This window comes from Branchiostoma lanceolatum, chromosome 7 (genome assembly GCF_035083965.1).
Source record: "Branchiostoma lanceolatum isolate klBraLanc5 chromosome 7, klBraLanc5.hap2, whole genome shotgun sequence".
NCBI lineage: Eukaryota > Metazoa > Chordata > Leptocardii > Amphioxiformes > Branchiostomatidae > Branchiostoma > Branchiostoma lanceolatum.
The window spans coordinates 20,791,471-20,803,740 of record NC_089728.1 but is presented as its reverse complement, the minus strand read 5'-3'; the positions used below and the strand labels follow the sequence as shown (position 1 = coordinate 20,803,740).

Here is a 12,270-nt window from a genome sequence, read left to right as displayed (position 1 = left end):
CCGTAGGTGGCGGTCTTGCTATCGTTGGTCAAGAGCAGGACTACCCAGGAGGTGGTTTTAGCCCGGACGAGGCCTTCATTGGTTCCCTACATGGGCTGAACTGGTGGAGCAGGGCGTTGTCTGACAATGAGATCACGGACCTGGCTACGAGCTGTAATCACTCCCTGCGCGGCGATGTCCTGACCTGGGCAGACTTTAGACTGAACGTGGATGGAGACACCAATGTAACGGCCCAGTCCGTGTGCGATGGTATGTACATGTTTCTATTCTGTAAATGCCATTGCGCAATGGCGGGTTCAAAGCAAAACTAATTAAACTACTTAAAACAAGGAAATAATCTTGAATGTATTCCCTTTTATTCCCTTCAGCTAAGGAAACATGTTGAACCTTCAAGTAGTCAAAGCCTAATATTCTCTGTTACATTTTTGCGGCTCTGCTTGCATACAAAATATGTTTTGAACTGGCTCAATGCCTAACCATTGTTCCAGATACGAAAGAATGCATGTCGTCACCGTGTGAGAACAATGCAACATGCACGGACTACCTGGGCGGGTACCGATGTATCTGTCTTCCCGGGTACACTGGTGTCCATTGTGGAGACAACATAGATGAGTGCCTTGGAACAACATGTGACAACGGAGGAACGTGTGTTGATCTCGTGAACGACTTTTTCTGCTCCTGTCCACCTGCCTACCATGGCAAGAACTGTGGGTTAGACGTGACCACCTGCAGTCCGAACCCATGTGAACACGGGGGCAACTGTACTGACTCTGGAACCGGCACACACTCCTGTTCATGCAGGTAGGTTCAATAAAATACTTTGCTATAGAAGCCCAAATGAACCAATAATGGATCAAGATAATTTTTAAACTGGGATAGTTACATTAAAGTTCTTGCGAAGGGATATGTTTGTACAAGAAACCCGTCAGAGTTGTGACAGAATAGTGATACAGGTACTGGGGTAATGGCATTACAACCTAAGGCCAAAATTATAGTAACTTGTACAAGATGCATGCTAGTAAGTTATTCCTTAAGCAAGAAAGACAATCTCAATTTCTTGTCGTGCGGAGTATGGACGACAGATCTAACAAGAGTTCGGAAACCTCATACGAAATATTTTGACTTACGCAGGTCACAATGTTAACAGTCAAATAGGTTACGACTCAGAAGGATAATGGTACTTTTACATTAATCATGCAAATTAGGAATGTGTCTGCATAATTGGTATCACCCTTCTCAGCAGGGCTGACTGCTCTCGACAAACCCTCCCAGCATGCCTTCATCGTTCATTTTTGGCAGTTATTCTACTGCTAGAGGGCCGAAACCTACACCACGTTTTCTTTACATCATGATCACAAGCTTTCTACCACAAAAAATCAAGACCATAGACGTCTAGGTAAAAAAAAAAACACAAAAAAAGAAGCTCTGCAGCAGTGCCAAGGTCACATGAGGGGGGGGGGGAATCTACCTTGACCTTTATCTTCCCAAAACCTATCCACATACCAAATCCAGAAATTCTTCAGTTATGCTGACTGCAAAATCAGGAAACACACGCACAAACAAACAAACACACACACACACACACAAACAGACACACACACGACAAAAACAAATATTAATTTTTCATGATGGCACTGGTTTTGGTCAACAGCCCAGGGTACTCCGGAGACGACTGTGAAGTGGACGTTGATGAATGCTCCTCAGGCCCTTGTACCAATGGCGGCACCTGTGTCGACATGGTCAACGATTACTACTGTGACTGCCTGAACGGCTTCTTCGGACAGAACTGCGACGGGGAGGTGGACTACTGTGACCCGAACCTTTGCCAACATGGCGGGACCTGCCAACCAATCACCGATGATTACAAGTAAATTTTCTTGGAAGACATTTTCAGTTCTAATCAAATATAATGGATACCTCAGGTATTCATCAAATGTAACAAAACATAGAATGAAGCTGTAAAATCCTGAAATATGTAAGGAAAGATAGAGGGAAAAAGTCAAATTCCTATATATTGTCCTAGTTGCACCTGCCCAGCTGGCTACAATGGCTACAACTGCGATATCGACATTGACGAATGTGAAGGAGTCGTGTGCATGAACAACGGAACATGCGAGGACGGGATAGCATCCTACACCTGTGCGTGTGTGGAAGGCTTCACTGGTTTGCACTGTGGCACAAACATCGATGATTGCCAAAGCAACCCTTGCGGAAACGGTGGCACCTGCATTGATGGTGTTGCTGCCTACACATGCGACTGCCCCTCTATGTTCACAGGTGAATTTAGTATCTTGTAAAGTAAAACGATTGATAAATGGAATGAATAATACTTACCTATTCCATGGTTTCTCAAGAGCACCAGTGATATGCTAAATGATATGTGATTCAAGATCATGTGACAAATAGGCATCTTGATTTTCATCAATTACTATGAGAATTTAGTGGAAACAAGTCTCACCCAGCCCTCTTACCTTACACATGGTGACCTATATGAACTTTTATTCCTTTTTTTCTAATATACAGGAGACAGGTGCGAATTGGTGATTCTCCCCAACCTCCCTGAAACAACAGAGCCGTATGTCTCCACGGGGCAAACACCAACGTCATCATCGGAGTCGACAACATCAGATACCGGCGAAGTGCCTGCACAAGATTCCCAAACTCTACTGATCATTGTATTGCCCATTGGAGGTGGCATAGTTGTCCTGATTGCGGTCGGCTTGGGTTGGTTTCTCTGCAGATCCCCTACTGCAGGGTAAGTTTAAGATGTAACACCAATTGTGAATAATGTTAACACTTCACAACGCGTTAAGGTCTTTATCATTTTGAAAGATGGATTTGGAAACAGAGTTGTCTATTTACACTTTCCCTTTTAACAACGTACCCACAGTGTTGTTGATAAAATCCCGGCAGTTTCAGACAGATTGACAAAATAGATGCAATCGTTTTATCCCTTTAGTCCCACTGATGTAACTGTTTCTCTTTTTGCACGTAGGTCAAAGGTTACAGGTCTGAGGTATATGCGGCCTCCAACCCCTAAAGTTGGCGTGATGGATGACTCGATGATCCTCTCCGAACTACCTACAATGGACCGTGCCAATGCGCGCGCCGAGGAAAACCCGTATGTCGAGGGCTAGGCTTTTAAAATGAGTGATATGCAGTCAGTCTTTTTTCACAATAACGTTCTTAATCACGAATGCGGATTTTGTTACCTTACTTTATTTTTTGTTACAGCAATTTGAATACCACATTGCGATCTTGAAATCCCATTTATCTGGATTGTTCAAAAGTTTATGCTAGGGTCACATTTCCAATCGGCGGCCCGGCCGGGCAGCTTGTGGGGACGAAAACTATGATATAAAAGACAACAAAGCACACAAAACTTTTAAAAGATCATTCCTTACCATACGTTATGTATATTCATGATATATATCTTTTATTCTTTGTTTTCTCAAACAGCCCGGTCGGGCCCCACCTTGGAAATGTGACCATAACATTACCCGGAAAACTTTGTGTGGAGTAAATTGTTCTGCCAATGGTTGTGAACATATGATACTGTAATTGCAGAAATGTTCAAGGTGGTTTTATGACCACGGTTTTCTCGGTGAACGCTTTACCACGAACTTAAAACCACCGAGAAAAGCCGTTCTATTGTGTGGCTATAGCGTTACTATTGTTTCAAACGCGAACTCAAAACCACCGCGGACACTCCGTTTTCTCCTTACCGCGAAATCAAATCTCCGCGAACATTTCTGCATTCACAGTACTAGCGGGTTATTCCCTGTATCTTTTTTAAACTTGCCATGGGCTTGAGCAAGTTATGTTTCCCTTTGGCTTCAGTGATTGGTGTGGCTGTGAATTGTGGTCTTTGGTTTAAGTCGAAAAACGGAAACTCTAACACTAGTATGATTAATATACCTAGAATATATATTCAAAGAAGGAAGGATATATACCTGTAGATGATACGTATTTCATATAATCTACAAAGTTTTCAAACTGTATGGAGTTTTTCTAATTGTAAGAAAATTAAAAAAGGATTACGAATTGTACCCTGTCTATGAGCTGAAAGACAGCGGATGCTGTCATGATTTTATCAAGTTGTTTGATTTTTTTTGATCGCACACTTTACTGTTATATAAAAAGATGCCTGCTGCTATTAAAGGTCGTAAGACACCAATGACATCAACATTAAAAATTCCTGAAATCATATCAAATATAATACTCTTGTTTAATAACATAGAAATTATACGAAATATTCACACTTCGGATGTTATTGAATATCGAACCATCAAAACTTCATATCTCCAGCTTTTGATTCTTCACACCAGGTAATTACATCAACCGGTGACGTGCCCAGTCATGACGTCACAATGAATATTGGAGCCGATGCGATTTGGAACTTTGCACTGCAGCTCGGAAAGAATGTTATTTTTGCCAGCAAACAAAATAGATATTGTTGTGTCCTTTAGTTGAATGTTATCACGATAATTAAGAACTGTTTGCTCATGAAATAACGTTTTTCGCAAGCCGTGGTGCAAGGTTTCGAACCGTCAGCCGTGTTCATTGTGACCTTATGACCTGGCATTAGTCACTGATTAATATAATCATCTGGTGAGAAGATCAGATAAGAATAAAGAGCTAGATCCATGGAAGTATGGTTTCTGATGGTTCAATTTTGAATAACATCAGAATTTCGAAGGCTGTGTATTTGTTTCAAACGTTTATATTCCTTGAATGATGCTACTCCTATTTCAGATAATAAGAAAATGTTGTATTTTGGTGTCTTATACCTTTTAATGTATAATGTACCAGTATGTCTTACAATCACTGATGTATAACTTGGGTGTGATTTTAATTAAGGTTGTATCTTCGTATGATATTGCCAAAAAGAAAGTTTGAAGACTAATGTAATATGATTCTTGCAACAGTTATCAACAATGTAATACCAGCACAACTGTTTATGATACACGTATTATGCTTGTTAGCACACTAAAAGAATCCTTATCCGAGACGAATTGAGTGAAGATATTAATTAAAGATTAATCAATAAGTGTTTGGTTTGATAGTAATTTTTTTAAAGAACATGACGGATGAAAGCGGCTGCGTTGGCTCATTGCGCTCTCTTCTCTGGCTGACATTTTTAATACTCGCGAGCCGCTCTGCTGTTTACGACCTCCTGACATCAAGGTTAGTATCGCTACGCGGGCGAAATGTGATCTTCACTGTATCAACAAGTAAGCTCAATACTTTATAGTAACCACAAACAGTTTGTAAAATATCTGGACAAAATGATTGACATCAAATATACATGAACAGTGCTAGTAGATCGTCAATGTAAATATTATCCCTGGTAGTGTGATAAGCTCCCAAATACCATGTATTTGTCATTATATGCATCAGTCTTTGAGATCAAGGCAAGTTTTCTGAGACTAGATGCATAATCTATACTTGCGGGACAGTAAACAGTGCTGCTTTCTGATAAAATCTAAATTCCTGATACAAACGAGTCTACTCGGCACGGGGCGTTTCCATAGTGACCAGCACAAACAGTGACGCGGACAACATTGCCGGCATGACTGGTACCGTTTGGAAATGTGCAGCATGCTTTGTTTAGCTGTACAATCAGAGCAATCAATCGCCATTCTGTCACCAGCTTCAGACCCGTTACCCATTTCATACGAATATTAGAATAGAATATTCAGCAAGTTCGAGATATCACAGCTTTCTATGATCTCCAAGCAGATGTAGAGAGGAGGTACTGGCGGTGCAGACGTATCGCATAGTTTATACCTTTAACTTATAGCATACCCTCTATTAATATGTTGCACATAACTTATAACGGTTATTTGTCTGCAGAACTGTTCAGTTAAAATAGACACAAACACATAATGAACAGCTGAATTTTCTAGATTCTACCATGACAAACACGAACATGTGTTTTCCTAGCTGGCATCTTACAAACTAGATACGTAGCATGCGTGCGCCACCTAGCGGAATAAAGTTGGTTTACACTTAGTGTGAGGCGTATCTTCAAACGTGTGTTGTTCTATCACGCTACCGTCACAGTGGTAAGTTTGAATTTTTGTCGACACGACGTACAAGTGATTACATTAATTTACTATCGATTACTTTAAAGTGCTTTGTTTGTTTGTTTAATTTGTTGTTTGTATTGAATACCTGAAAAAAACACTAGGTTCGTAATCAAAAGTACAAGCTGCATACCCGGACAGGTTTATTTCATCCATTCACACCGGAATGCATTTCTCCGGCGACACCGGTTAAAACACTGTGCCAAGACTTTTCCATTCTATTAAAGCGAACATATAACGTACTATCTGGGTAATCAGGCGACAATGCCACTACAGCGCACTAATACATGGTTACAGGAATACTTCGCCGGAAAACCAACACTGCGGCACATAAAAAAAGAAGTTACGATGAACATTAATTTCGGCATGCATAAAAGATTAAACATGGCTATAGCGATATCTGAAAATCTGGAGTCAAAATGAAGGCAAAAGTGCATTATTTGCGCTTTAGTTTCTGGGATTACTTCGTATCTATGATAAACTACGGTGTGAGACTGTACTGAGATGACGTCATGGAAGTTAATCGCCGCCAACGAGGACTTTCCAGCCGTCATATTGAACCTACAACAACTGTCAGAACTATGTATATCAGGAGGGAAGTATACTGGGACAATGTCTACAGAATGAGAGGAAAGGACAAAGCTGAGAGGAAAGGGCAGAGCACAAAGTGACCAGAACAAGCGGCTGTACAACTTGATTCGACATGACAAGAACCGACAACATTGTGGTCGTTCAAAATGTCTCCAAACATCGAGGCGTTTAAACTTTTACACAGAAAGTGAAGCGAAATGGTTGCGGAACTGCACGGGAGCAGATGCATCGGCAAACTTCAGTAATTTTGTTGACGAATGCAGCAAGATTTGGAGTCTGATACAGGCAACAACAAGATCAAACACATGTGACTGAGGTGAGATCATTTCTTCGTCATTTGTGACAGAAAATTCTCAATTAAAATGTTCATTCCCTCAGAATAGTTCAGAATATGTGCTTCACTTCTCAGTATTCTAAATTTTTGTTTTAACATCTGTTAAGTTTCAGATTCGTAGGTTTTGTGAAAGAAAGACACCTTCCAAGTTTCTGCACTTGTAGTTGTAAACGGGTTTACGGAAAAGGCTGGGCTGTCTACCTGGCCTGTCTACCATGCCTGTCTACCTGGCCCGGCTATCACGTCATGCTACTCAGATCCTCAATTCATATCATCACAAATGGTGACAACTGTGCAGCCGCACCCTCTAGGGAAATGCATGGAAAATTACAGTCATTACACTGGGTATGGTATGTCAAAGTATGGCTTATGTCCACAAAGCTCCCTCGTACACGGGGCCGCCGGCTTTATGTCACCATCCGAGAAAAAAAATGTCCGAGCTGGAGTCGACCCTAGGATCGAACTCAGGCTCCAGGATCCACAGAATTTCATCCAGATGGCAAAGCAGCGGCCAGGGTTGTGTTACCGCTTGCACCACAGGGACGTAATCTTGTTTCCTTTAAAAGATAAACACAGATGTCTAAGAACATTCTCAGTTGTTTCTCAAAAGCAGTCCTCCATGGTTCAGCATATTGGTGGACGAGAACAACTGTAGCCCCTACCAGGCTCCAGAGGCTGAATAGACGGATAACATGCTAGAGGAGTTAGTCCGCTATAGGCTAGGAGTACAGTTTGCCAAGTAGCAAAGAAAGTGAGCTGACTACAATGTATTAACAATGTGCAAAGCATGCGCAATCGATGTGCGACAAAATAAGGTCAACAAAAGGTCGAGTGGGTCTGGTCACATAGTACAGAATAATGGCTGAGATATAACCATGCATGCTGGTACTGTGCTATTTCGACTACATATAACACAAAAAAAGAAGCTTGATAGCTAGGCTAGGTAGACAGCCCAGCTTTTTCCACAAACCCGTTTTACTCAAGATCAGATACTGTAAATTATTGTAAAGTTTCTGATTTGTTCCCAGACCAGTCAGTGGCGCCAGAGAGGACTAGAGGAAAGGAAGTTACAGTGTTGCGATTACCTTAAAAGGTAAAAGGATTTCATTTGTTGTTGTTTGTTGTTTTCAGTTGTTTTTTGTTTAGAGCGAAAGGATATAACGTTAACGTTGATATAAGAATTGACACAGTAACGTACATGGTGACTGTGAGGTCGGAAGTCGGTAAGGTTATTTGAGAATTGGTCAGAAAGTCGCCGTATCACCGGGGAGAATTTCGTCGAGATTGAGGCGGCTGATATGTGCGTTTGGTAAAGCTGTGTACTGGTACACTGTACCGATACAGTACCGGGTACAATCTATTAGGTACAGGTCCAAAATACCTGACCCTGCTGTACTGGACCTGACTCGGGATGGCCACTTTGACAGATAAAATTACTATGAAATTACCGTGGCAGTGCTCTAAAGCCGCTCTAAAGCACAGAAAACACATTTGCATGGCTGGAGTCAAATTGTCATTTGTGTTTTCATAGAAATAATACCTAGCACAATCAAATATTATGCTTTTACCAGTTCAAACATGCTATTGTCCTTATTGAAAATCTAGCATTTTCCGAACAAGTAGTTTAGGTACAGGTACAGGTTCAGGTCCAAACCTGTACCTTAACCCGTGTACCTGTACCTGTACCTGTACCTAAAATTTGTTTAGGTACACAGCTCTAGCGTTTGGTATACCCAACGAAAGGTTTAGTGGCTATTTTCATGATCATCCTGCCAGGAAAAGAAAGTTTGACACCATTGATGGGATGATTCTATGATGTATACATTCTATGCTGTTCTGAATTGTTTTGATATCTGTCTACTCTTTTTACAATCTGTATATCTCTCTCTATCCAATTTAACGTCTTTTGTTCCCCATCATCTGGGGGTTAGACGTGCTTGCACATGGATGGGGGAGCCCCAGAACTCCTCATCAAGTGCAAGTCCTTTTTTGTAGCAAGAGTTTTTACGGCTGGATGCCCTTCCTAACGCCAACCCAGGGCACAACGTCTGAGTGCATGTCCGGACATGTCTGGGTACTCCACTGGGGATTGAACCTGGGTCTTATTGGTTCATAGCCGGATGCTCTGCCACTGTGCTACACAGACACCAACACTAAACCAGCTTGTCCACAACACCAAACCAGCTTGTCCGCAACACCAAACACATATATTGGTGTTTATAATGTTCACTGATCATAGAAATTCTAAGTTTGATAATTTGGCAAAAGCCATCATAACTTTGCTCTTGTAAGTTGTAGTATCCATGAGGACATCCTTGTCAGGTGCTTACTTAAGAGCTTAGCTTCCTAACATAACCAATGAGTCAGAAAGCAGATGCAACCTATAGGTTGCCTGACATCTGCCTGCATATGAGTTCAATTTTGTATATTTTTACACTGTAGTGTACAAGAAGCGGGTCTACAGAGCCATTGTTGCTTAGATGGCAGCCCATTCTTTAGACCTGTGATGGGGCAAAGGAAACAACGCAGCCAACATGGAGAACAATGGTGAGGTACATGTACATGTACATAGCACACGTTCCATGCAGCTATTATTTGTTTGTGTTGCATACCTGGTTAACTGCCTCATGGCATGACACACCAGGTTTGCATTGAAGAGTACAAGATGCATATCCTGGCAGATTTATTTGATCCTCCCACACCGCGATGGACCCCTACTCTTTTTGATAAGTGTGGTGGGCTCTTTTGCCTGCTCAAACACAGGGCTTCCATGTAACGTCCTATCCAAGGGACGTCCCTAACCAAACCTAGGTACTCAATTTTACCTTAGTGAAGTAAGGAAATTTGTGTTAATTGAATAGACACAATTAAATAGATAAATATATCGCAGATGCCCAAAATGACAGTGTTTCTAATTGTCATTTCACAACTTCTTCTTCTTCTCAAGTCAACATTCTGTCTGCTACACATTCCCTCTCCAGTGTTCTGCAACCTCCCTTCCTGTTGGAGTCTGGGCCTCCAGGTCCTCTGTGGTGCATGGCACAGGCAGGAGGGGACAGACTTTACTGTTACAGCTATTAGATTGAGGTAATGCAAAACTTTTGGGCTTTTATGAATTGCACTTTCAAGTTTGTTTCTATTCTCCAAACCTTGTTCGCAACACCAAACCTTGTCCGCAACACCAAAATTTGTTCTCTACACCAAACCTTGTCTGCTACACCAAAACTTGTCCGCAACACCAAACCAGCTGATCCCCATACCAAACCTTGTCTGCAACACCAAAACTTGTACGCAACACGAAACCAGCTTGTCCGCAACACCATACCAGCTTATCCGCAACACCAAACCTTGTCCGCAACACGAAACCAGCTTGTCCGCAACACCAAACCTTGTCCGCAACACCAAACCTTGTCCGCTACACCAAACCAGCTTGTCCTCAACACCAAACCGGCTTGTCCGCAACACCAAACCAGCTTGTCCGCTACACCAAACCAGCTTGTCCACAACACCAAACCAGCTTGTCCGCAACACCAAACCGGCTTGTCCGCAACACCAAACCAGCTTGTCCGCCACACCAAACCAGCTTGTCCGCAACACCAAACCAGCTTGTCCGCAACACCAAACCAGCTTGTCCGCCACACCAAACCAGCTTGTCCGCAACACCAAGCCAGCTTATCCGCAACACCACATCTTGTCCGCAACACAAAACCAGCTTGTCCACAACACCACACCTTGTCTGCAACACCAAACCAGCTTGTCGGCAACACCAAACCAGCTTGTCCGCAACACCAAACCAGCTTGTCCGCAACACCAAACCTTGTCTGAAACACCAAACCTTGTCCGCTAAACCAAACCAGTTTGTCCGCAACACCAAACCTTGTCAGCAACACCAAACCTTGTCCACAACATCAAACCAGCTTGTCCGCAACACCAAACCAGCTTGTCCGCAACACCAAACCAGCTTGTCCGCAACATCAAACCAGCTTGTCCGCAACAGCAAACCAGCTTGTCCACAACACCACACCTTGTCTGCAACACCAAACCAGCTTGTCCGCAACACCAAACCAGCTTATCCGCAACACCAAACCAGCTTGTCCGCAACACCAAACCAGCTTGTCCGCAACATCAAACCAGCTTGTCCGCAACAGCAAACCAGCTTGTCCACAACACCACACCTTGTCCGCAACACCAAACCAGCTTGTCCGCAACACCAAACCAGCTTGTCCTCAACACCAAACCAGCTTGTCCACAACATCGCACCTTGTCCGCAACACCAAACCAGCTTATCCGAAACAAAAAAACCAGCTTGTCCGCAACACAAAACCAGCTTGTCTGCAACACCAAACCTTATCTGCAACACCAAACCTTGTCTGCTAAGCCAAACCAGCTTGTCTGCAACACCAAACCAGCTTGTCCGCAACATCAAACCAACTTTTCCGCAGCACCAAACCAGCTTGTCCACAACACCACACCTTGTCTGCAACACCAAACCAGCTTGTCCGCAACACCGAACCAGCTTTACCGCAACACCAAACCAGCTTGTCCGCAACACCAAACCAGCTTATCCGCAACACCAAACCAGCTTGTCCGCAACACCAAACCAGCTTGTCCGCAACACCTCTGTGGTGCATGGCACAGGCAGGAGGGGACAGACAACTGTTACAGCTATTAGATTGAGGTAATGCAAAACTTTTGCACTTTCAAGTTTGTTTCTATTCTCCAAACCTTGTTCGCAACACCAAACCTTGTCCGCAACATCAAAATTTGTTCTCTACACCAAACCTTGTCTGCTTCACCAAAACTTGTCCGCAACACCAAACCTTGTCTGCAACACCAAACCAGCTGATCCCCATACCAAACCTTGTCTGCAACACCAAAACTTGTACGCAACACGAAACCAGCTTGTCCGCAACACCAAACCTTGTCCGCAACACCAAACCTTGTCCGCAACACCAAACCTTGTCCGCTACACCAAACCAGCTTGTCCGCAACACCAAACCGGCTTGTCCTCAACACCAAACCGGCTTGTCCCCAACACCAAACCAGCTTGTCCGCAACACGAAACCAGCTTGTCCACAACACCAAACCAGCTTGTCCGCAACACCAAACCAGCTTGTCCGCAACACCAAGCCAGCTTATCCGCAACACCACACCTTGTCCGCAACACAAAACCAGCTTGTCCACAACACCACACCTTGTCTGCAACACCAAACCAGCTTGTCGGCAACACCAAACCAGCTTGTCCGCAACGCCAAA

At 43.2% G+C, this 12,270-nt stretch overlaps 1 protein-coding gene across 1 annotated transcript; it reads left to right on the top strand.

Annotated features, from left to right (window-relative positions):
• The first annotated feature begins 10 nt into the window (after window positions 1–10).
• Window positions 11–3,137, top strand: LOC136438279 (fibropellin-3-like). Its single transcript, XM_066433043.1, has 6 exons — window positions 11–249; window positions 489–801; window positions 1,652–1,867; window positions 2,024–2,277; window positions 2,524–2,755; window positions 2,996–3,137. Exons 2-6 carry the CDS (start codon window positions 503–505, stop codon window positions 3,135–3,137), a joined length of 1,143 nt encoding a protein of 380 aa, XP_066289140.1. The 5' UTR covers window positions 11–249; window positions 489–502.
• Window positions 3,138–12,270: the final 9,133 nt, after the last annotated feature.

Coding starts and splice junctions, on each gene's coding strand:
- LOC136438279 (XM_066433043.1), top strand. CDS start 503: ATGTCGTCACCGTGTGAGAACAATGCAACATGCACGGACTACCTGGGC. Junction 2,278..2,523: donor CTGCCCCTCTATGTTCACAG/GTGAATTTAGTA, acceptor TCTAATATACAG/GAGACAGGTGCGAATTGGTG. Junction 2,756..2,995: donor TGCAGATCCCCTACTGCAGG/GTAAGTTTAAGA, acceptor TTTTGCACGTAG/GTCAAAGGTTACAGGTCTGA.